The following is a 26,659-nucleotide window of genomic DNA, read 5'->3' as shown; positions in this document are numbered from 1 at the left end:
GCAAATAGAGCACTGGGATTCATTTCTAGAGGGATAGAATTGAAAAGCAGAGACGTTATGTTAAACTTGTATAGAACTTTGGTTAGATCACACCTGGAGTACTGTGAGCAGTTCTGGTCTCCATATTATAAAAAGAATATAGAGACATTGGAGAAGTTGCAAAAAAGATTTACCAGAATGATACCAGAACTGAGAGGTTATACCCATCAGGAAAGATTGAACGGGCTGGGGCTCTTTTCTCTAGAAACTAGAAGACTGTGGGGTGACCCGATAGAAGTCTTTAAGATTACGAAAGGGTTTGATAGGGTAGACGTAGAGAAGATGTTTCCACTTGTGGGTGAGACCAGAACTAGGGGGCCATCAATATAAGATAGTCACTAATAAATCCAATGGGGAATTCAGGAGAAAGTCCTTTCCTCAGAGCGGTTAGAATGTGGAACTCGCTGCCACAGGGAGTGGTTAAGGTGACTAGTACAGATGCATTTAAGGGGAAGCTCGATAAACATGAGGGAGAAAGGAATGAAAGAATGGGCTGTAAATTGCGGCCTCGCTGGGCATGTACGATGTGTGCAGAAACCCGAAGAGGCCTCGCAAATGCCTCTCGCGGTGCGCATGCGCCGATAACCGGCTTTTGCGATCTGTCAAAATGTACACATGCATCCCTGGGAGAAGGACCTTTGTGGGCGGAGATTTGGGCGATTTGCATCTTACATCTGGTAAAAGCAAGCATAGGCCTGCTTTTACCAGCATAAGAGTTTTAAACAATAGAAAAATGTAATTTTATCACTAATTTTTATATTAAAATCTCTGTCCACTAAGGTAAGTTTCTTTTTAACCCTATTAAAACATAATAAAAATAAAACATTTCAATACATTTTTGTCTAAAACATTTATTTAATTCAATTTCAATTCATTTCAAATATGTGAGGTGTTTATTGTGCTGTGTTTCTGTGTTTTGGGGGTATTCAGGGGGTATTTGGGGGATAGTCAGGAGAGCTTGTACAGACGGAGCTCCCATTATTATCAATGAGAATACTCCATGTTGATTGGTGATCCAGACCCATGTGATCCCAGGTTGCGCTTACGTTCCTGGGATGTGTGAGCCCATACATTGGGCTGTGAATGGAGGCCTTGGACCACAAGTCTACGTTCCTCCGGGACCACCAAGGACATTCTTTTAAAAAATTTTGGTCGGACGCGTCCGCCCGCGAGAAGACTCCGACCACAATTTTTGGGCTGATATGTTGATAGGGGGAGATGAAGAGAGGTGGGAGGAGGCTTGTGTGGAGCATCAACACTGGCATGGCCTGCCGGGCCAAATGGCCCATTTCTGTGCTGTATACAAAAAAATATACACACACATATTCACAGAGTTATATATACACATGCACTCACAGCTACATGTACACACATGCACACACACACACAGCTGTATATAGATACATGCACACACACAAATGTATATAGACACATGCACACACACACACACAGCTGTATACACACACACAGACAGCTGTATATAGACATATGCACACACACAAATGTAAATAGACACATGCACACACAGCTGTATATAGACACATGCACATACACAAATGTATATAGACACATGCACACACACACTCACAGCTGTATACACACACGCACAGCTGTATATAGACACATGCACACACACAGCTGTATATACATACACATACGCACAGCTGTATATAGACACATGCATACACACACAGCTGTATACACACACACAGACAGCTGTATATAGACACATGCACACACACAGCTGTATATATACACACACACACACACACACACAGCTGTATATCATCATCAGCATTACAGGCAGTCCCTCGGGGTCGAGGATGACTGGTTTCCACACTAAAGAAGAGTACTCAGCTGACTGATGAACTCATTTTAAACGGAGGAAAATGCCTGTGCGTGAATTCTTTTAACGTGGGGTGGCCGTTGCACACCAGCCACCACACGGGCTTGACGGAGCAAGGTCTTGGTCCAGTGGCAAGGGGGTCCGACTGGAGACCAGGCTCTGCCACATGCGCCAATACATACACACACACTCAAACATACTCTTACTGTCCTCCATCCCATAGGACTTCGCTCCACGTGGAATTCACAGTACGCAGTGAGCCTCACCACCTCACAGCCTCGCTATCGGCCCGTGCTCCACCTTCCCTTGGTCATGTCCACGCTGCTCCACCTCTGGGCTCCGACCTTGACGCTCTGCCGTGCCTCGTCTGTCCTCTCCTCTCCACTACCGATCTCCGGACTTCACTGGTTCCGACCTCCGCACCTCGTCCGTGCTGTAAATTTTTGTGACTCTATGAATAATACATTAGGGTAGATCCTGACATTGTGCGATAGTGTAACATGGGGGATGGTGAATCGGCAGCCCTATATAGTTGCATCACTGACGTCTACCCGATAAAGTGGATAATCGAAAAGAATGGAGAACTGCTGACATAGGGAGACCCCACTCCCAGCCGTATGCTTGCCATCATATGTCTGCGGACACAGCCTGTACAAGGCAGAGAGGAAACTGCCAGAATCAATGGAGTTTTGGTCCACGGGGTTTTCCCACTCAAGTTACGGAACCCTGGGAACTTGGACTCTGTAAATTTTTCTGAATAATATATTAAATAAATCATCAAGCACAAAGCATATTGCGAGATCTCGGTTGCGAGCTCCAGTAAACCCTCGCATAAAGAAAGGGTTTAGGAATTCACCACGGAGAGCATGCAGGCTGACCTTCCACTGATAGATTATGTTTTTATTAATTCTCGGGATGTGGGCGTCGCTGGCAAGGTTAGCATTTATATCCCATCCCTTGAGAAGGTGGTGTTGGGCCTTCATCTTGAACCGTGTGATGAAGGAACTCTCACAGTGCTGTTCGTGAGGGAGTTCCAGGATTTTGACCCAACTTCAGCAACCTGAGAGGGGAAGTGAGCTACAACACTGGCATCTACCCGACAAAGTGGGAAACTGTCCCGGTATAACATGCCCACAAAATTCAGGATCATTCCAATCCAGCAATTACTGCCCCTACTCTCAATCATCAGCAAAGTGATGGAAGGTGTCGTTGACAGTGCACACACACACACACAGCTATATATACACACATGTGCATACACACAGCTATATATATATAAATATATATACACACACACACACACACATATATATACATACACACACAGCTGTGTAAACACACATGCACACACACTCACAGATATATATATATACACACACACAACTGTATATATGCACATGCACACACACTCACATATATATACACACACACATACAGCTGTATATACACACATGCGCATACACACAGCTCTCTATATATATATATATTCACATATATATACACACACACACAGCTGAGTATACACACATGCACACACTCACATATATATTTACACATACACACACAGCTGTATATACACACATGCACACACACTCAGATATATATATACACACAAGCTGTATATACGAACATGCACACACACTCCCATATATATGTACACACACATAACTGTATATACACACACATGCGCATACACACAGCTATATATACACACACACGCAGCTGCATATACACACATGCACACAAACTCACAGATATATATATACACACAAAAACACACATAGATCTTTTCATGGTTTTCATAATGAACAATCTCTGCATTCCATGAGATATCCTTCCACAGCTGAAAATCTGACTGTGCCAACGATAACACTTACCACGACTCTGACGTGTTTGGATAAATCTCGAGAGCTTCTCTGCAGAAAGTCTGAAAAAGCTGCCTGAAAGTAAACGTTACAAATATCAGTAAATCCATGCTGGGAAAGATTCAAATGTTCGTTCTCTGCTTCCTCAAACGGAAATGGTCTATGCATTTCTGGAACAGTGAGGCAACACCAATGCCGAGCTCCTTTTCGGGTAACGATTCCTGCCGTCAGTGGTGTCAAACTACCAACCAGAAACAGAACGCAGACCAACTGGCAGCCCAAACCAAATAATAAGCGAATGCAGTGCCAAGCGCACGTGTTCTCTCAGTGCCAGACACGTACCACTTTCGGTGATGCCTCACACTGAAGATGTCAGTCCCAATGCCACATGCCAGTTAGGCAAAAAAGGCTTCATTATTTTCAGTTAATAACAAGTCTCAGAAATCAGCACAGTTGATCCCCACCATCTTAACAGCAGGTTTGATTTTCTATGTCTGGAGAATTTGAGTTCAAATCCCACCATGGTAGTTTGAGAATCTGAATTCAGTTTTTTTTTTAAGTAAGTAAAACTCGAGTAAATAAAGAGAACGTTTTTCCAATGGCTGAAGGGTCGATAACCAGAGGGCACGGATTTAAGGTGACTGGCAAAAGAACCAGAGGCAACACGAGGAAAAACCTTTTTACACAACGAGTGATTAGGATTTGGAATGCACTGCCTGATAGGGTGGTGGATACAGATTCAATAGTAGCCTTCGAAAGGGAATCCGATAAATACTTGAGGGAGAAAAAATCGCAAGGATTTGGGGAAAGAGCGGGGGAATGGGATAACTGGATTGCTCTGGCACAGACTCGATGGGCCGAATGGCCTCCTTCTGTGCTGTGAGAACACCAGCGGCAGGTCAGGGCCATAAAAGGAGCAGTGAGCGGTGACCCGGGAGCAGCGTGGAGGCCACTTCAGGGAGCAGTGCGAGCTGGTGCAGGAGGGCGACAGCAGCGAAGAGTGACGTCAGCAAGATCCAGGTGGGTGATTGGAGCGTGGGCAGATACAGCAGGAGTGGCGAGAGACTGTGGGGGGATGTGATCGGGGCCCAGGAGAGGCGTGCATTTGGGGGCCAGGGGCCCAGGATCAGCTGGGCCAGCCTACACTGCGATATGTGCGCGCACTAGGTCCGTGCAGCAGCGCTGGTCTCCAGTCGTCTTGGGTATTCCTTGCCACTAGATCAAGACTGTGATTCTATGAAATTATTAAAAGTGACCATGAAGCTGTTGGATTGTCGCAAAAACCCAACTGATTCACTGATGTTCTGTAGGGAAGGAAACCTGCTGTCCTTACCCGGTCTGGCCTGTGAGTGGCTCCATGAAGATAGTTGTATCACCACCTTCTCAGGGCAACTAAGGACGGGCAATAAATATTGGCCTTGCTTGCAATGTCCACATTCTGAGAATGAATAAAACAGAAGGGTGACATTGTGCCGAGACCTGGGACTTGCCCCTTTGGTCCGGCGTAGCACTGAGCCAAGGCGACCAGGAATCCCAGGTTCATATTCCAGTGGCCTAGGCTGCAAAGTATACATGATGCCCTTTCTGCTCACTCGTTGTCACATGTTGAATGATTATTTGCACAAAGTGCTGGATGACGACCAGCATCTGTGGAGCCTTCAACTAGAGTCAGCACCTCCAGGAGAACTGGAGAGAATATCGGAGATAGGGAAAACTACCAATATTCAACAACACTAGACTAACCACAACCAACAGGACTGAGCTATCTACACCCAACAGCGCTAAAGCAACCAATACCCATAACGTGAAGGGGGGGAAAGGAGGAATGGAAAGAAGGAAAGAAGGAAGGGAGGAAAGGGGGGAAAGGAGAGGGACGAGGGGAGGAAAGGAAGGGAAGAAGGACTTACATTTATATAGCACCTTTCATAACCTCAGGACGCCCAAAAGCACTTCACAGCCAATGAAGTACCTTCAAAGTGTAGCCACTGTTGTTATGTAGGAAATTACACAAATCCAACAGCACTAAACTACCCAATACCAATGAAATACCCACAGTGAATAGCGATAAATTACCCACACCCAACAACACTAAACTTAATACTACTTTCTTGGTGCCAATGGACGAGCTGGGATCTCGCACAGATATAACTGAAAAAAGCTTGATTTGTACTGGAGCTGCTCTATCATTTATCCTCTGTTGCTCATGTCTGTAAATGGGATCACAAATTGCAGAAAGTAGTCACAAACTCAGAGGTTTTCTTGTTGAATCTCTCTAGTGACTTTGCTTCTTTTATATTATTACCACTTACCCCTGCGTAAAACATCTTATTCCTAAATCGGCTGTTAAATCGTTCTGGATTTGCTTCTACAAAAATGAGGGGGGAAAACAGTTAGTATTCAAATACTGAAGCTGCTAACAGACCATCTAAACTACCATTATCAATCATACATTGATGAAAAGGTGGTAGCAGAGAAGATTGGAATGGAATCCAAACAATAATGGTTATAAAGATCCAGTTTGCTCTCTTCTGGAAACTATACATAATAATTCTATTCTGTCTTCAACCATACCTGAAAAATATACACAAGGGTTTTTACTCAGCAGATCCAGGTAGGGCTCTCCTCTTGGCAATGCCTCCAGTAAGGAGGATCTACTTCCATCAGTTGTCCAACATGGCATAAGTGCCACTCACAAACCACAAAGGGCCCAGTGAGTTGACAAACATGCCCTCACCCAGCACAGCCCCACAATGTGCTGTGAAGGGCCCCCTCACACCGTGCTGTCCCCAAATGTTGCATACTGCCCCCTCACACAGTGCTGTCCCTGTAATGTCTGTGAACTTGTAATGTTTGTAGCTCCACACTGTGGATGTGGACGTATTGTGTACTGCAACTACTGAGTTAATAATTAAACAGAAGCAGAGGTTCCGGAGCCTTCTGAGAGAGCTGCCTGCCATGTTAGAAAGCTGTGTGTGCTTGTGCTCTGTGAATATATCACATTTGGCGACGAGATAGGATTTTACGGATGATTTAAAGCTGACATTTTGTTGGTGAAGGATTCAGCCAGCCGACAGAGAGACTTTGGAAGTTTCTCTGTCTTTGTAAATAGCTACAAAATCCAAGCTAAAAAACGAGCACACTGTCTGCACTGCAGAGTTTAAAATGGCGGCATCCGTAGTAGTAATGGGACATTCAGGTGAATATAGACACGAGCGGGAAAGTTTTAAAGCGTATGTGGATCGGCTAGAAATGTATTTCACTGCAAATAATATAATTGAAGTTCCCAGAGAATGCAGTCCAGAATCAGGCGATATTGGAACGTAAGAGAGCGATTTTCTTATCTGAAGTTGGACCGGAATTGTTTGAAACTCTGATAAATCGGCTTGTGCCTGACCAGCCAAAGGACACAAGCTTAAAGAGATTTTAACGAAGCTGCAGCAGCACTATAACCCCAAACCGTTAGAAATTGCTGAAAGCTATCGTTTCGGTATACGTAATCATAAGGCTGATGAATGTATCAGTGATTACATTGTGGCATTAAAAAAGCTATCTATTCACTGTAATTTCTGAAACTTTCAAAACCGAGCTTTGCGGAATCGTTTTGTTTGTGGGGTGAAAAATGATGCGATCAGAAGGAAGTTATTGACGATGGATGACTTGACTTTTGAGATTGCTTGTCAGACAGCGAGGTCAATGGGCATGGCCAATCAATATTCCCGAGAATTAAATAATAATTACGGTCGTCAGTCAACCGAGGTGAATCCACCTGCAGGTTCAAAGTAAAAGACAGTGGGGGCCCAAAGTTTCAGAAACTGGAAATTCTAATAGAGCGTCGAAGTCGTGCTATCGGTGCCTGGGACAACACATTGCTCAAAGTTGTCCCTATGTGAAGGCAGAGTGTTTCTTCTGCAGAAAGACTGGGAATCTTGAGAAGGCATGCCAAATGAAGAATAAACCAGCGTTCAAAGCTATGAGTAGAAATCCCCAGAGACTACATAGCATGGAAGAACAACAACAGGACGAAGAGATGTTAGAGTTACACGTCATCAGGAGCACAAGGTTAATGGACAGCGATTCAGAAGATATCAAAATCCACATAGATGTTGTGGGATTCAAAATACCCATGGAAATTGAGATGGGTGCATCTGTGAGTGTAGTACCGGAGTCACTATACCTCGACAAATTGCGTGATTTCCCATTGGAGAAAGCCAAGATGGAGCTGCGAGGCTACTTGGGAGAGAAAATTCCCGTGGTAGATTGTATCACTGTACCAGTGAAATACAAGGATCAATTCCAGAACTTGCCTCTAATAGTAGTGAAAGGAGACAAGTCTGCCTTATTAGGAAGAAATTGGTTGAGATCACTGAAGCTGGATTGGAGTGAGATTTTCCGTGTGGAAGCGAGATTTGCATCAACGGATGATGTTATCAAGAAGTATCTGAAGGTGTTCTGCAAAACGGACAGTCCGATCCAAGGCTTCAAGGCAAGTGTCAGGGTACAGAAGGACGCTAGATCGGTTTACTGCAAGCCACGTTCCGTACCATATGCACTTAAGAAGAAAGTTGAGCAAGAACTCAAAAGACTAGAGACTGAGAACATTATTTGTAAGATAGATCGATGTAATTGGGCTACACCCATTGTTGTTGTACCTAAGTCCGATGGTAAGGTAAGATTGTGTGGTGATTATAAAGTAACCGTAAACCAGGTTCTAGAGGGTAATGTCCCCAATACATTGCCAAATATAGAAAATTTGTTCACAACACTGACAGGTGGTCAGATTTTCTCAAAACTGGATCTTACGAATGCCTACTTACAGCTTGAACTAGATGAGGAGTCCAAGTCATGTTTGACTATAAATACTCATCTTGGCCTATATCAATTTAATAGACTACCGTTTGGAGTGTCTTCCGCCCCTGCCATATTCCAAGGGGTGGTCAACCAGATTTTGCAAGGTATTGAAGGGGTAGTATTTGGATGATATTAATTTCAGCACCAAATAGGCAAATTCATAATAACATATTGAATGTAGTCCTGAAACAGCTAGAGAAGTACAGAGTACAGAGTCTGCTCGCAAGTGTGAGTTATTTCAAAACTCAGTGGAGTACTTAGGGTACAGAGTAGACAAAGATGGTTTACATCCAACCATGGGAAAGCTGGATGCAATTAGAAATGCACCCACTCCCAGGAATGTCATTAAACTTCGTTCATTCTTGGGTCTTTTAGGGTCGGTGAACTATTATGGGAAGTTCCTACCAAATTTGGCTACAGTATTACATTCACTGAATGAACTATTGAAAAAACAGGTCCATTGGAAGTGGTCAGAAGAATGCGACGCAGCATTCAAGGAGTGTAAAAGCGAATTGGTAGAGAGCGCCATGTTAGCTCACTATAACATATCTAAGGAGATTAAGCTAGCATGTGATGCCTCTCCATATGGAGTTGGGGCAGTAATCTCTCATGTATCACGTAGTGGGGAGGAGAGACCAATTGCTTTTGCTTCACGCACTCTCAGTGCCAGTGAGAGTAATTATGCGCAAATTGAAAGGGAAGCTTTTGCATTAATTTTTGGGGTCAAGAAGTTCCACAAATACTTCTATGATCATAAATTTACCATCGTTATGGACCATAAGCCTCTAACAGCAATCCTCCATTCAAGGTCCCCAGTTCCAACATTGGCTGCAGCCCGAATGCAGAGATGGGCTTTGATTTTGTCAGCTTATACATATGATATTGAATACAGACGATCAGCTGATCACAGTAATGCTGATGCAATGTCTAGATTGCCTTCCCCATCACAAGTTACACCCGATAGGGAGGAAGTGTTTTATTTTTCATACATTGATGAACTGCCAGTCACAGCTGAAGAGATTGGTAGAGCAACCAAACGTGACCCAGTGGTGTCAAAGGTGTATGATTATATCGCAAATGGATGGCCAAACCAGGTAACAGACAAAGATATTCATCCATTCTTCATTCGTAGGAATGAATTATCAGTCGATCATGTGGGGTGCAAGAGTGGTTATACCAAATAAATTCAAATCCAAATTATTAGGAGACCTCCATGACCAGCACCTGGGAATGTGCTTGACCAAGAGTTTTGCACACAGTTATTTATGGTGGCCAGGTCTTGATAAAGATATAGAGTACATCGTGAGTCAGTGTACGACATATCAATCGGTAAGCAAGCAACCACCACCAGTACTATTACATCCATGGAAATGGCCTCCCAGGGTGTGGCAAAGGCTACATATTGATTTTGCTGAGTTAGAAGGACAACAATTGTTCATTGTGATTGATAGCCATTCGAAGTGGGTTGAGGTGTTTCCAATGTGGAAAATAACAAGTAAATCATTAAACATTTTGTGAAGATTATTTTCTTCATTTGGCCTCCCTGAAGAAATTGTTTCGGATAATGGACCACAATTTCATTCAGAAGAATTTTCACAGTTCACGAGCAAAAATGGTGTGAAACATACCAAGGTTTCACCATACCACCCTGCCTCGAATGGTGCAGCAGAGCGCACTGTACAAATTGGAAAATGTGCCCTCATAAAACAAATGTTAGATCCAAATCCAAAGAAATGACAGTTGTCATTGGATCACAAATTGGCAAATTTTTTGATTACGTATCGTAATACTCCTCTCACAACTACTGGTAGAACACCAGCAGAGTTGTTTCTCAAACGACAGCCACGAATCAGATTCTCGTTGTTAAAACCAAACTTGTAGCAGTCCGTAGAAGAGACACAATTAAGACAGAAAGAGAATCATGATAGAGGTAGAGTAAAAGAGAGAAGTGTGAAATTAAACCAGAAGGCGAGAATGAAGAATCATCACCATAAATGGGTAAAATGGTTACTAGGAAGTGTGATGAAGATATGTGGTCCTCGCACATATTTGGTAAAGATGTTTGATAATGGACAGGTTAGGTTTGTTCATATTGATCATATTTTACCTACAGACATGGAAGGAGTTGAAGGTGGGAATGATTCAATTATTTCTGACTCATCAGATAGTTTTGATATACCAGTAGCAAATCCTACATCCAGTGTACTGGAAACAAATCCAAGAGAAAATCAGAATTTAATTCTGAGTCCGAGTCAGGAAAACGAAGAGCCTGAAGTTAGAGTGAGTTCAAATGAAAATCAAGGAAATTCCGTGGAGGAAAACATTCCTCAGGATGAGCCTCGAAGGTTCTGTTCGAGAGCGAAGGTATCCTTTTCGAAACAGTAAACAAGTGGTTAAGTTAAATTTGTAAATATGGAAAAAATAAGTCTATATCCTGTGTTATGTATTAACATGCAAGTTATGTATGATGTTGGTTATAATAACTTCTTCATTAAGGAGGGAGAAGTGTAATGTCTGTAAGCTTGTAATGTTTGTAGCTCCACATGTGGTTGTGGACGTATTGTGTACTGCAACTACAGAGTTAATAATTAAACAGAACCAGGGGGTTCCAGAGACTTCCGAGAGAGCTGCCTGACATGTTGGAAAGCTGTGTATGCTGTGCTCTGTGAATATATCACAGTTCCCAAATGCTGCATTCCCTCATACAGCGCCGTTCCCAAATGCTGCATACTGCTCCCTCACACAAGGCAGATCACCAGTACATTGTGTACCGCTCCCCAACAGGGGACACAGCACCCCTGTGCCCGGCATCATACCCTATACATGTGTCGTGGGCGCTCTGCAGGATTCTGTAACTAGCAGAGTTTCACAGCACTCTGAGTCATTCACATTTGGAAATCCGATAAGAGGTTGAGATGGTTTACAAAGCTGTGCTTTGTGTGAGCGATTGAAAGAAAGACTTGTATTTATGTAGTGCATTATCTCTCAAAAACATCCCAAAACACTTCACATACAATGAATGACTTTGATGTAGAGTGGGCATTAGGTCTGGAAAATGCAGCAGCTAATTTAAAAGTTTCTCACCATTTAAAATATTCTGTTTTTCTATTATTCCTACCAAAGTGAATAACCTCACATTTCCCCACATTATACTCCATCTGCCACCTTACTGCCCACTCACTTACTCTATCTATATCCCTCACAGCTTACTCTCCCACCTAGCTTTGTATCACCAGCAAATTTGGATACATTACACTCGGTCCCTTCATCTAGGTCATCGATATAGATTGTAACTAGCTGAGGCCCCAGCACCGATCCCTGTGGCACCCCACTAGTTACATCTGCTACCCTGAAAAAGACCTGTTTATCCCGACTCTTTGCTTTCTGTCCATTAACCAATCCTCTATCCATGCTAATACATTACCTCCAAACCTTGTGTAGTGACCTTTTATGTGGCACCTTATCGAATGCCTTTTGGAAATCCAAATGTACTACATCCACTAGTTCCCCTTTATCTACCCTGCTAGTTACATCCTCAAAAAACTCTAATAAATTTGTCAAACACAATTTCCCTTTCATAAAACCATGTTGACTCTGCCTAAGCATGTTATGATTTTCTAAGTGCCCTGATACCACTTCCTTAACAATGAATTCTAGTATTTTCCCGACAACTGATGTCAGGCTAACTGGCCTGTAGTTCCCTGTTTTCTCTCTTCCTCCTTTCTTGAATAGCGATGTTATATTTGCTATCTTACAATCCGCTGGATCGTTCTAAATCTCGGGAATTTTGAAAGATCAAAACCAATGCATTCACTATCTCTGCAGCCACCTCTTTTAGAACCCTAGGATGTAGGCCATCAGGTCCTGGAGATTGACGACTTTTAGTCCCATTAATTTCTGTAGTACTTTTTCTCTACTTACATAAATTACATTAAGTTCCTCACCCTCATTAGACCCTTGGTTTCCCACCATTTTTGGTATGCTTAGAGAACGAGAGGTATAGGTGTGTGTGTGTGTGTATGTGTGAATTAGTGCGTATGTATGCGCGTGTGTTTGGTTTGTATGAATGTGTGTGTGAGTGAATTTTGTGTTTTTTTGTGTACTTTCTGTGTTGTGTGTGTGCGAGTGTGCATGCATGTGTGTGTGTGTGTGTGTGTGTGTGAGTGTGTCCGGTGTGTGTGTGAGTGTCTGCGGTGTGTGTGTGAGTGTGTATGAGCGTGTGTGTGAGTATGTGTGTGAGTGAGTATGTGTGTGAGTGAGTGTGTGTGATGTGTGTGTGTGGTGTGTGTGGTGTGTGTGTGTGTCTGTGTGTGAGTGTGAGTATGTGTGAGATAGTGTGTGTGAGTGTGTGTGTGTGAGTGAGTGAGTGTGAGTGAGTGTGTGTGCGGTGTGTGTGTGTGTCTGTGTGTGAGTGTGTGTGTGTGTGAGAGAGTGCATGTGAGAATATGTGTGTGAGAATATGTGTGAGTGAGTATGTGTGTAAGTGAGTGTTTGTGAGTGTGTGTGGTGTGTGAGTATGTGTGTGAGTGTGTGTGTGTGTGTGTGTGTGAGAGTGTGTGTGTGAGTGTGTGTGAGTGTGAGTATGTGTGAGATAGTGTGTGTGAGTGTGTGTGTGAGTGAGTGAGTGTGAGTGAGTGTGTGTGCGGTTGTGTGTGTGTGTGAGTGTGTGTGTGTGTGAGAATATGTGTGTGAGAATATGTGTGAGTGAGTATGTGTGTAAGTGAGTGTGTGTGAGTGTGTATGTGAGTGTGTGTGGTGTGTGAGTATGTGTGTGAGTGTGTGTGTGTGTGTGTGTGTGTGAGAGAGTGTGTGTGTGAGTGTGTGCGGTGTGTGAGTATGTGCGGTGTGTGAGTGTATGTGTGAGTGAGAGAGAGTGTGTGTGTGTGTGTGTGTGTGAGTGAGTGTGCGGTGTGTGTGAGTGTGTGTGTGCGGTGTGTGTGAGTGTGAGTGTGCGTGTGTGCTGTGAGTGTGCGTGTGTGTGTGTGTGAGTGTGCGGTGTTGAGTGTGAGTGTGCGGTGAGTGTGTGAGTGTGAGTGTGCGGTGTTGAGTGTGAGTGTGTGGTGAGTGTGTGAGTGTGAGTGTGCGGTGTGCTGAGTGTGCGTGTGTGTGAGAGAGAGTGTGCGGTGTGTGAGTGTGAGCGTGCGGTGAGTGTGTGAGTGTGCGTGTGTGTTGTGAATGTGAGTGTGCGTGTGTGCGCATGTGAGTGTGCGGTGTGTGAGTGTGAGTGTGAGTGTGTGAGTGTGAGTGTGAGTGTGTGGTGAGTGTGAGTGTGCGTGTGTGCTGTGAGTGTGTGGTGTGTGAGTGTGAGTGTGAGTGTGCGGTGAGTGTGTGTGTGGGTGAGTGTGTGTGTGTTTGTGTGCGGTGTGTGAGTGTTTGTGTGTGCGTGTGAGTGTGAGTGTGTGGTGTGTGTGTGTGAGTGTGCGGTGTGTATGAGTGTGTGAGTGTGAGTGTTTGAGTGTGTGTGTGAGTGTGTGTGTGTGAGTGTGAATGTGCGGTGTGTATGAGTGTGTGTGTGTGTGTATAGTGTGAGTGTATAGTGTGAGTGTGTGTGTGTGTGAGTGTGTGTGTGCGGTGTGTATGAGTGTGTGTGTGTGTGTGTGTGTGAGTGTGAGTGTATGGTGTGTGTGTGTGTATATGTGGGTGGATGTATGAATATATGGCACATACCTCGAGACTCGTGGAATTCCAGTGTCACATGAGCATCGAATCCCAGACTGAAGTAGTTGTTAAACACACTAAGTGGGAGCTGTGGAGAGAGAGAATCAGTGAGTGACTGCTGACAATGCATGCGTTAAGCAGCCCTAAGACCGGCTATGCACTCTACATGTTAAACTCCAGCTCAGCAACTAACAGCCACATCCACCGACACGCTAGCGTACAAAACTCGGATAAACTGATAGCTTCAAAAAGATAACACAGCCCCCAAAAAACAAACAACTGAAAAAACACCCTGAATAAAGCCTGAGATTGCAGGATTGTTCCTGGTGCTTTGGGATCACAATCTGTAATTCAATGAATTTGTTCTTATCTCGGGGAATGTGAGGATCTGTATACAGGCGAGGAGAGAAAGGTCGGTTAGGTAGGAACCTTTTCAATCATGTTCAAGATTCCAAGTGACAATGAAGGATCAGCAAGTCAGCAAAGACCATCACTATGTATAGAGGTTCATGCTGTCTCTCTCACAACATCTTGAAGGGGAAGATTTTTGGGTCTTCTGCGCTCCGTTTTTTGGCTCAGAGCGGCGGCGATGGCGGTGGTGAGGTGTTCTGGGCAGGCGGTCAGCCTCCAGCACTCCGCGGCGATCCTCGGGTCCGGTTTATCGACGGCCCGGTGCAGCACCACCTGGAAGATCTGCGCTGTTGCGTAATGCCCCTGGTTGTGACACCGGAGCAAGCTTGGATCCTTGTCCGACCCGTCCGCCCCACAGCACGCCCTGCAGCGAGCGCCTGGGAAATCGGGCGGTCCAGCGATATCGACAGCGGAGAGGTGAGTAATGGACTCCTCAGGTAAGTGAGATTGTTTTTAAAAAAAATATTGTGATTTGTGTTGTGGTGACGTGGGCAATGTTCTGGGAATGTGTTTGTGGGGTTTTTAGGTCTTCCCCCCTCCAGGCGTCTCTGGGAGCGCTCCCGGCCCGGCTCTTTAGCTCGGGAGTTTCCCATCCTAGCACCCCGAGAGAGGTGTACAACACCTCCCTTAGCGCTGCGTCCCACACTCAGGGCCCAGCCGCCCAATGATACTGACTGAGGCGCAAACTGTTCCCGGGGGCAAACTTTACCGCCCCGAAATCAGCAAAGCCGAAAATCCAGCCCACATCACTTTAACAACATAATACTGTAATTAAGTCAAGGATTTGAAGCTCTTAATTACAAAGTTATCAGGATCCTGGAGTCAAAACACGGAACCAATAATGTACATTCCCCAGTCTGAAACTGCAGTAAGTTCAAGACTCCCTACTGCCACTTAATAATAGGTTCAGCTATTCCAAATGTTACATTGCATGAAGCATGTGGCTTAGCTTTCTAAATGCAATGATGATAAACATAGCAGTAATTATTAAGGACCTCGATTCAGACTCCGGCAATGTCCATTGTTACGGGCGATTGTTACAAAGTAAGAAGGGAATGTAAACAAGAGCTGAGCCTGTGGTTCGACACTGAATACTTGGCAGCTCTGCCGTTATATCCTTGCAGCGGGGCCCTGCTCTGTGACATGTCTGGGTGTGCAAGACCAACCCTCGGACATTAATCGCATCGCGCGCTGGCAGATCATGTGACCGTCTAGTGCAGTCAATGTTTGGGGGAATCTTCAATACAGATGGCTTGTCAAACATGTCTACAGAAAGAGAGTCACATTGACTTGAAGAAACCAAGCCTTTTTTAGTTCAAGCACTGCGACCTACATGAAGAAGTGTTTTAGCAATCTTCTTGTTTGGTTTCGAGAATATCTGTGTCTCATTTTTGTCACTGTAGCATCTTAAAGGATTGCAAGTTCCTACGCGATTTAGTAAACCATTGTGTGACGCATCTGTAAACCCACAATTATAGGCTTGATGTTTTAAATGTGCCAGTATATTTGATCTGTGCAATAATTAACTTTGTCAGATTAGATCAAGGAAGCATCTTTAAAGCCATTCTCCTTTTGCGAGTGTTGTCAAACCACAATTACTCAGATAGCAGGATCGCAGGTTTGGTGCGGGTCACAGCGACAGGTGACATAAGGTATAAAATTGTAAAACATAACTCTAACAACACATCCTCCCCTTTCAGAGTTGCACCTCAGTCAGATAAGCTCCTGGGCTCTTTTCCCAAGTATTGACTCGCTGGTCTCGGTTCTCCCTGAACTTCTGCTTATTTTGAAATGTTTAGTAGCTACGAGTATCAAAGTGTTTTCAGCTGACTTTACCAATGATCCGTAGTTACCAACCATCCTGTGGCATCTCCAGCCCCTGTGTGAACTGGTCACGGAGGGGCTGGGAGAACAACCGATTCGGGGTTGACTGAAGTCGCCTAGGATTAATCACATCCCTCCTTTATCAGAGCAACACACAGAGGAGGCAAGCCCCAGTGGAAAATGGGACCGGCCATTCCTAAACCAGCTGTTTTCCCGGCTGCTGCACGAAAAGCTGGTTAAGCTGATGTCCGTGTTAAAAGTGGACTGTCACCAATTATGCAGAAAGACTGCTCTAATATCCAGCAATTATTCAACCTCGGCCAGATGGAGAAGCACACCCAGAGGTCAAAACAATGCCCATTCACACACCTTTATATTAGGGGTATGGTAGCATAGTGGTTATGTCGTTGGCCTCGAGATCCAGATGCCTGGGTTAATGATCTGGAGACATCAGTTCAAATCCTACCAGAGCAACTGGGGAATTTAAATTTAGTTCATTAAATAAATATGGAATAAAAAGCTAGTACCAGTAATGGTGACTATGAATACCACTGGATTGCTGTAAAAAGCCATCCTTTCGGGCAGGAAGTCTGCTGTTCTTACCCAGTCTGGCCTATATGCAACTCTGGATGGTTGACTCTTAACCACCCTCTGAATTGGCAGCTTGCCACCACCTTCTCCAGGCCAATTTGGGATAGGCAATAAATGCCGGCCTTGACACCCACATCCTGTGAATGAATTTTTTAAAAATCATGTGATGCTGGGATGCAGAATTAAACATGTTTGTAATTGTGGTGGTCAAGTCCACCATCTGAGTCCACTGGAACAGTTAAAGCTGTCCAGCAAGTGCAATGTGCTACTTAAAATAAATTCCTAATTTCCACATTTTCTGTCCCAGTTTTCTCCCCTCCTTTTCTGAAGGCATTTATTGACTTATGTTGGGATAAAGTCCCATGGGAATGTTGTCATTTCTCTGTGTGTGAATCAAGGCAGAGACTATTGACAGCCCAATCCTGCCCTTCACCATCAGTCGGATCAATGGATGGTGATTGAGGAATGGGAGCCCTGGATAATTTCTTCCCCCTCATAGCCCAGTAGCATTGAGTTCACCATTGACCCACTGAGATCAGCTTAGTCAGTACAGGTCGGACTCAAACCCAAGGCTTTCTCGGTCCGAATGGCTTAGTACCCATGCCACATTAGTGAGTGGGTGAGCTGCCCCTAATCTGGTTCCGTTACCAGTGCCGCCTCCATCACGTTCAGTTGCCATGGATCCATAAAACCAGCATTTTCTGTTTTTATTTCACACCTGATGCTGGTGGGCGGTCATCTCTCGCTGGCTGTGCAGCTCATATTTAAAAATTCACAAAGTCAAAAGCATAGGCACTGCTTAATTTAATCAGACAACCAGTGATTGTGATCCACTCTGAGATATCAGATATTGAGAACTTTCAGGGAAAGGAAGTGGCCGTTGGAACCAATGAACCCTTTTCCTTACGTCAACTGCACTATCTGCCTTCGAACCATATCCTCCAGAAACACAGTTGCCACTCAAATCAATGTTGGCTTAAATAGCCTTCCCTGCAAACTTACTCAATTAATCACAGACTACCTTTCTCAAATAAAGATCTGTGTTTTCCAATTCTTTGAAAGCAAAGTGGTGTAAGTGCTGAGATTATGACCACCCATCACTTACCCCGTTAGAGTTCAGGGGGGTGGAGGGGGGGGGGAAAGGGAAGGAGAAGAGGGCCTTTGGTGGGTTGGGAGGATATCTGAGACCACCCCCCCCCCCCCCCCCATCCTCCTTGGTTCCACCAAAGGCCGGAAACACCAACTTAAGCTGGCAAGCCTGGGGGGGGGGGGGTGGGGGAGGATGGGATGTCAATGCTGTGCCAGACCATGACTGAAGTCTCGAGTGCAAGTGCCCCTGACTGAAGGATTCATGCCCATGGCCCAGCCCATCACGTCGAGGGTTGAAGGGGCAAGCAGAGGGTTCTGCCCCCACACAGAGTCCATCCATCGTCCTTTATCTATTGATGAGCTTTGGCTTCATTGTCTCCTGGAACTTCGAATGTAACTTCCACAGCTCCTTCACTGCTAAAGCTGCCTCTAAAAACATGGCTCCCTCTTTCTGTGCCGAACACTTACTTCCCTTTCAACTACTCAATTCTTTTACAGGTTGAGTTCGTCCAACATTGAGTGGTGTCCTCAGTCCGAGGAAACCTTTCCCAGACCACTTTTGCACAGGATACAGGAAAACCGTTTCTTTTCTTTTCTAGGCTCTATCTGTTCTTTCTCCATCACAATCTTTCTTCATTCCCTCGATTACTATTATGGCCAGAACTTCTTTTTTTGGTCAATGCAAGTTCCAAATTCACCACTAAACCCTCACTGTGTTGAAATCCAAACTCAATGCAGCATCTTCCTCTGCATCATTCCTTCCCTTGGCTGTAAAGCATGAAGCTCCTTAATTCCTTAATGGGGGGGAAATTCGCTCGCGCCTCAGTTGGAGCGGTGTGCCGGGCAGAGTGGTACATTTTGCGCCGTCAAATAAATTGCATCTGCTGCCACAAAATTCATCCGCTGGGCCCGGAGTGTGGAGCGGAGCGCTATGGGAGACCTTACACACCTCTTTTAGGGTGCCAGGCCTAATCCCAAGCTAAACAGCCGGCCTCAGAGCTCCATAGAGAGGCCTCGGGGAGGGGGAAAGAAAATCTGAAAAAAAACACCAAAAACATTCCCAATAAATAACTCACGCCACTACAACATAAATCGCAACAAAAACCAATCACACTTACCTCAGGGCGACATAACTACCTCAGTGCGGCTGCTGCAGCTCGGACTGCCCGCTTCCACAGCACGGCGCTCTACGGGGCGTAAGGGTCGGGCTTGATTCAAATATTGAGTCGGTGTCACAACCAGGGGCATTGTACACCAACTCGCCACTTCCGGGCGGTAATGCTCTGCGCCCCCTTGTAACCGGCACCGAATGTCCCGGCGGGGCGCTGGAAGCCGGCCGTCCTCCCAGAATTGCTTACCGCTGCCATTGCTGCCCCTCCAGGGCACTAACAGAGGCGTCAGAAGACCGGAAATCCAGCCCATTGGCTTTAACAATGAAAACTTGCTGTCAGCTAGCCACCAATTTATCTCTTCTTCTCTTGCATTCTTGTCCACCTTGGTAGTGTCCCGCACTGCGGAGTTGACTTTCACCAAGGTTTCCCGCTTAAAAGAACAACCCACAGTGACTCCCTCTAACAAAAAGAGTGGTGCCTCAAGAATCTCTCTGAAAATGGTCACAATTGGAATAAAAGTTTGGAAAGTTAGCAGCTGCCGTTACCTTCTGAGTCCCTTCCTCAGGCTCATCTTGGGTCAGGTGGAGGTTGTTCTGAAGGTGTAGGTTCCAGCGGTCCAGCTGCACAATATTACCCTCCTCTACATGACAGAGAATCTTTGAGATTGGTTCATCCGTGTATCCCTGCAGCAGAGAGAAGTAGCTGAATCATCCTCCCACCGAGTGCCTCAATCAACGCTAATGTAATGCTAGCATCTCCCTCCTGTGGACCGAGTTCGGTATGTGTTGTGAGACTGGCACTGTCAGAGTCCGCAGTTAAACACCAAAGGTGCCCAATCCATCTCATCAAGCCAAACACGACTGCACACACTCTTCCCATTATCTATGCTGTTAGATGCTGCCTGGGAAGAGCTGCCAACATGCAGAAGTGTGACAGAGACTACAAACCTATTTAAACAGGCACAGCAGTGCTTGGTTTTGACAGCAACGTACATCGAAATAAATCACATTTATAACCCAACATGGGCGATTGCCACTGTAAATCACTCAGACTTGCCATGCCTGCCTGGGTCACTGACTCCCTCCGCAGAGTTACAGAGTCTGGGCTCCTGAAGTACCCTCCTTCCCCTGCCCGTCACACAGAGTCTGTACTGCTCCCCTGCTGATTGGTAGAGAGGACGTGGACTCAAAAAAACACAGGGCCCGAGTTTGGTGAAAGCTAACTTCCGCCCAAGTACCGGCGAAAGGACCGCTAAGATCCTGACGGTACTTTGGGCGGGAGTCTGGTGGAAAAATGTGGAAAAAATGGGCCTTGCACGCCGATTCTGGGCGGCAGGTCCCATTCTGGGTGGCAAATGCGATCCTTGGCAAAGTACCGCAAGGATTGAGTCGGGCCCCGCGAGGGGAGAAAGGGAAAAACAATTTTAAAAAACTACCGGAAATCCTTCAGCGGACCCTATCCACCAAATTCCCTGCAAAAGAAATGAAGAAGACAAGGGCACAAGCCTTTCCTTGCAGGTCTTCATACTTACTGTTCGGGACAGACCTGCCCCCACGTGACAGTCTCTTCTGTTCCTGGAGCGGGGGGCTGCCCGGACCCAACTGGGGAGGGAGCGGAATGGAGGACGTTTGTCGGCGTTGTACGCTAGTGCACGCCAGCAGACGCTCCCCAGTGGTCTTCCTTCCCCGCCGGCGTGAGGACCTCACCAAACTCGCTCGGCGGGGAGAGCACCCAGAAGCCATCGAGACCGCCTGCCCGCGGTAAGTCGATAACTCAGGCCCATAGAATCATACGGCACAGGAGGAGGCCATTCGGCCCTTCGTGCCTGTGTCAATTCTTTGACAGAGCAGTCCAATTCGGCCCGCTCCCCCGCTCTTTCCCCATAGCCCATTCTAGTAAAGTCTCCAAGGCCATGACATCGTTCCTAAAGTGTGGTCTCGAAGAATTGGACACAATACTCCAGCTAAGGCCTAGCCAGTGAATTACAGCACCCTCTTCTCCAGTGACTCCTGCTCAGCGCGGCTTAGACCATAGATTCAGCAGAGTGGGAGATTAACTTGCAGGTCCTCCCACTCTGCCGTGATAAATGTTAGTGCCACTGACCATCAGAGGTGACTGTGAGGGACTACACTGTGCAGTGAGACAGTGCAGGGAGCGGAGTGCCCGAGTGCTGCACTGTGACCTGAGTTCATGCCCGCCATTCTCCCCCCACAGTGCATTATCTATTTCAGCCATGCTCCTGTGGGTTGGCACAGGGCAAAGGCCCCCCACCCCCCAACCCTGTCCCGCCCCCCGCCACCACTCCCACCCCCAAGTGAAGGGCTACCTAATAGGCACGCCAGCTGCTTTCTTGTAGCCTCCAACAGCCAGTTATAGAACAGTTTGTGTCAGCTGTGGCTCAGTGGGCAGCATTCTCGCCTGAGTCAGAAGGTTGTGGGTTCATGTCCCACTCTAGAGACTTGAGCACATAAATCTAAACTGACACTCCAGTGCAATGCTGAAAGGAGCGCCGCACTGTCAGAGGGGCAGTACTGTGGGAGCGCCGCACTGTCAGAGGGGCAGTACTGTGGGAGCGCCGCACTGTCAGAGGAGCAGTGCTGAAGGAGCGCTGCACTGTTGGAGGGGCAGTACTGAGGGAGCGTCGCACTGTCGGAGGGGCAGTACTGAGGGAGCGCCGCACTGTCGGAGGGGCAGTACTGAGGGAGAGTCGAACTGTCGGAGGGGCAGTACTGTGGGAGCCCTGCACTGTCGAAGGGGCAGTACTGAGGGAGCGCTGCACTGTCGGAGGGGCAGTACTGAGGGAGTGCTGCACTGTCGGAGAGGCAGTACTGAGGGAGCGCCGCACTGTCGGAGGGGCAGTACTGAGGGAGTGCCGCACTGTCGGAGGGGCAGTACTGAGGGAGAGTCAAACTGTCGGAGGGGCAGTACTGAGGGAGTGCTGTACTGTCAGAGGGGCAGTACTGAGGGAGAGTTGCACTGTCAGAGGGGCAGTGCTGAAGGAGCGCTGCACTGTCCTCCGGAGGGGCAGTACTGAGGGAGCACTGCACCGTCGAAGGGGCAGTACTGAGGGAGCGCCGCACTGTCGGAGGGGCAGTACTGAGGGAGCGCCGCACTGTCGGAGGGGCAGTACTGTGGGAGCACCGCACTGTCGGAGGGGCAGTACTGAGGGAGCGCCGCACTGTCGGAGGGGCAGTACTGAGGGAGCGCTGCACTGTCAGAGGGGCAGTACTGAGGGAGAGTTGCACTGTCAGAGGGGCAGTGCTGAAGGAGCGCTGCACTGTCCTCCGGAGGGGCAGTACTGAGGGAGCACCGCACCGTCGAAGGGGCAGTACTGAGGGAGCGCTGCGCTGTCAGAGGGGAAGTGCTGAAGGAGCGCTGCACTGTCCTCCGGAGAGGCAGTGCTGAGGGAGCACCGCACTGTCGGAGGGGCAGTACTGTGGGAGCCCTGCACTGTCGAAGGGGCAGTACTGAGGGAGCGCTGCACTGTCGGAGGGGCAGTACTGAGGGAGTGCTGCACTGTTGGAGAGGCAGTACTGAGGGAGCGCCGCACTGTCGGAGGGGCAGTACTGAGGGAGTGCCGCACTGTCGGAGGGGCAGTACTGAGGGAGCGCCACACTGTCGGAGGGGCAGTACTGAGGGAGCCCTGCACTGTTCTCCGGAGGGAGCACTGCATTGTTGAAGGTGCCATCTTTCGGATGAGACGTTAAACCGAGGCCCCGTCTGCCCTTTCAGGTGGATGTAAAAGATCCCATGACACTATTGGATGAAGAGCAAGGGAGTAATCCCCGGTGTCCTGGGCAATATTTATCGCTCAATCAACATCACTAAAACAGATGATGTGGTCATTATCACATTGCTCTTTGTGGGAGCTTGCTGTGCGCAAATTGGCTGCCACATTTCCTACTTTAACTTTCACCTCTGGTTGTGATGTCTATTGGAGGGAGCACCAACAAAGGAAGGAAAATGCAAAGTAAGCTGGGATTTATCATAGCTACACTGATGGCTCAGTGAATTGACCCAGTGAGTGACAGAGTCATTATGACCAGGAACGTGCACAGCCCAGCGTATGGGCTCACACATCCCAGGAACATTAGCGCAACCTGGGGTCACGTGGGCCTGGTCCACCAATCAACATGGAGTACATTCATTGATAAAAATGGGAGCTCTGTTTGTACGGGCTCCCATTACCATCAATGAGAATACCCCCCATAAACACGGAAACACAGCACAATAAATAAAAAAACCACCTCAGATATAGAAAAATTGAAATTGAATTAAATTAAATGTTTTAGAAAAAATATATATTTTAAAAATATGTTTGAATAAAGTTAAAAATAAATTTACCTTAATAGACAGGGTTTTTAATATAAAAATTAGTGATGAAATTTTAATTTTTTCTATGTTTTAAAACTCTTACGCATTGCGCGCCGAGAACCGGCATTTGCGAGACCCCTTTAAGAGCATGCACACATGGTACACACCCGGAAAGGCCGCAAGTTACAGCCCACTATTTCTACTGGATCGACTGGGCCTATATTCACTGGAGTTTAGAAGGATGAGAGGGAATCTCATAGAAACATATAAAATTCTGATGGGACTGGGCAGGTTAGATGTAGGAAGAATGTTCCCGATGTTGGGGAAGTCCAGAACCAGGGGACACAGTCTAAGGATTATGGGTAAGCCATTTAGGACTGAGATGAGGAGAAACTTCTTCACTCAGAGAGTTGTTAACCTGTGGAATTCCTTGCCGTAGAGAGTTGTTGATGCCAGTTCATTGGATATATTCAAGAGGGAGTTAGATATGGCCCTTACGGCTAAAGGGATCAAGGGGTATGGAGAGAAAGCAGGAAAGGGGTACTGAGGGAATGATCAGCCATGATCATATTGAATGGTGGTGCAGGCTCGAAGGGCCGAATGGCCTACTCCTGCACCTATTTTCTATGTTTCTAAGCCAGAGCTCCTTGGATGAAACTGAAAAAAGAGGCTTATGATAAATGCCAGATTTATAATGCAGTCGAGAATCAAGCAGAATTATAGAAAGTGCAAAGGCGAACTGAAAGAGGATACAAGAGGGTAAAGAGGATTGTATGAGAATTGATTAGCGGCGAACATAAAAGGGACCAATAAAGTATTTTATAAACATATAAAGAGTTAAAGGATGGTCAGAGGGAGGGTGGGGCCGATTAGGAGAGCCTGTGGAAGCAGAGGGCATGGCTGAGGTACTAAATGATTACTTGGCATCTATCTTCACTAGAGAGGGTGCTGTAAATCACTGGTTAGCCCTCAGCTGGAGTATTGTGTCCAATTCTGGGCACCGCACTTTAGGAAGGATGTCAAGGCCTTGGCGATGGTGCAGAGGGGATTTACCAGAATGGGACCAGGGATGGGGGATTTCAGTTACACGGAGAGATTACAGAAACTGGGATTATTCTCCTTGGAGCAGGGAAGGTTAAGGGGAGATTTAATAGAGGTGTTCAAAATAATGAGGGGTTTTGACAGCGTAGATCGGGAGAAACTGTTTCCACTGGCAGGAGGGTCGGTAAGCAGAGGAAGCAGGTTTAAGATAATTCGCAAAAATCCAGTGGGGTGATGAGAATTTTTTAACAAAGCAAATTATTATGATCTGGAACGTGCTGCCTGAAAGGGTGGTGGAAGCAGATTCAATCGTAACTTTCAAAAGGAAATGGCTAAATACTTGAAAGCGAAAAAATAGCAGGGCTCTGGGGAACGAACGGGGGATGGGAGTAATTGGATCGCTCTTTCACAGAGCCGGCACAGGCACGATGGGCCGAATGGTCTTCTTTGTGTTGTATATGATTCGGTGATAACCTGACAGGCACCAAGAAACCAAAGCATGTTCTTATTTCCTCTCCTGAAGACACTGGAGCTGATTTTCTCCGAGTACTTTAGGCGCTAAAGAGCCTCCGAGGTGGCCAAGATGGGGTCTTAAGCTGAAACGCCACCTTGATAAAGGATTTGCAGCCAATGCTAGGAACGGCCTCCCGGAGGATCATTAAGCAACTGATCACCACTTACGTTTTCCCTAACGCTCATTAATTGAGGCTATGCAGCATTTTGGTGGAAAGCCCTTGACCCAACGACCTCTCCTAACTGGGACTAGTCAGTAAACTAGTCATTGCTGGGCATTTCGAGCACTACTTAAAGGTATATCACCGTTTACTGTTCACTTGCTGCTGGAGGTTTGAAGAGAACTTTTGAAACAGATCGGAAGACTTTCTGGGACACTTTAAGATTTCACCAACACTTATCAACATTCATTCCGAAATTCTCTGAGGACTTCACCTAACGTGTAGCTCTGCTACTCCATCTTATAGGATCACCAATTGGAGAGAGAGAGAGAGAGTGGGGGAGAGAGAGAGAGAGAGAGTGGGGGAGAGAGAGAGAGAGAGTGTGGGGGAGATAGAGAGAGAGAGAGAGAGAGAGAGTGGGGGGAGAGAGAGAGAGAGAGAGTGGGGGGAGAGAGAGAGAGAGTGGGGGGAGAGAGAGAGAGAGAGAGAGAGAGAGGGGGAGAGGGGGAGAGAGAGTGGGGGAGAGAGAGTAGGGGGGGGAGAAAGTGGGGGGAAGAGAGGGGGGAAGAGAGAGGGGGAAGAGAAGAGAGAGGGGGAAGAGAGAGGGGGGGAAGAGAGGGGGGGAAGAGAGGGGGGCGAGAGAGAGTGGGGGGGGAGAGGGGGGAAGAGAGAGAGAGTGAGTGGGGGACAGAGAGAGAGTGGGGGGAGAGTGAGTGGGGGACAGAGAGAGAGTGGGGGGAGAGAGAGAGAGAGTGAGTGAGTGGGGGGAGAGAGAGTGGGGGGGGAGAGAGAGAGAGTGTGGGGGGAGAGAGAGAGAGAGAGTGGGGGGAGAGAGAGAGAAAGTGGGGGGGGGAGAGAGAGTGGGGGGGAGAGAGAGAGAGAGAGTGGGGGAGAGAGAGAGAGTGGGGGGGAGAGAGAGAGAGAGAGAGAAAGTGGGGGGGAGAGAGAGAGAGAGAGAGAGTGGGGGGAGAGAGAGAGAGTGGGGGGGGGAGAGAGAGAGAGAGAGTGGGGTGGGGGGGCGGAGAGAGAGAGAGTGGGGGGCGGAGAGAGAGAGTGGGGGGGGCGGAGAGAGAGAGTGGGGGGGCGGAGAGAGAGAGTGGGGTGGGCGGAGAGGGTGGGGGGGAAGAGAGAGAGAGAGTGGGTGGGGGAGGGAGAGAGAGAGTGGGTGGGGGAGGGAGAGAAAGAGTGGGTGGGGGGGGGAGAGAGAGAGTGTGGGGGGGAGAGAGAGAGAGAGTGTGGGGGGGAGAGAGAGAGAGAGTGTGGGGGGAGAGAGAGAGAGAGAGTGGGGGGAGAGAGAGAGAGTGGGGGGAGAGAGAGAGAGTGGGGGGAGAGAGAGAGAAAGTGGGG

The 26,659-nt window shown here is 47.1% G+C and overlaps 1 protein-coding gene across 1 annotated transcript in view; it reads right to left on the bottom strand.

Moving 5' to 3' along the window:
* The window catches only part of dgki (diacylglycerol kinase, iota), a 273,169-nt gene that overhangs the window by 167,543 nt on the left and 78,967 nt on the right, over positions 1 to 26,659 (bottom strand). The window contains 4 exon segments of the mRNA XM_070901690.1: positions 3,763 to 3,825; positions 6,060 to 6,115; positions 14,266 to 14,344; positions 19,829 to 19,966. Of these exon segments, the coding sequence (XP_070757791.1) occupies positions 3,763 to 3,825; positions 6,060 to 6,115; positions 14,266 to 14,344; positions 19,829 to 19,966 (336 nt within the window).

This window comes from Pristiophorus japonicus, chromosome 15 (assembly GCF_044704955.1).
Source record: "Pristiophorus japonicus isolate sPriJap1 chromosome 15, sPriJap1.hap1, whole genome shotgun sequence".
NCBI lineage: Eukaryota > Metazoa > Chordata > Chondrichthyes > Pristiophoridae > Pristiophorus > Pristiophorus japonicus.
Note: the sequence above shows the minus strand (reverse complement) of the source record. Positions and strands in the feature narration are given on the sequence as shown.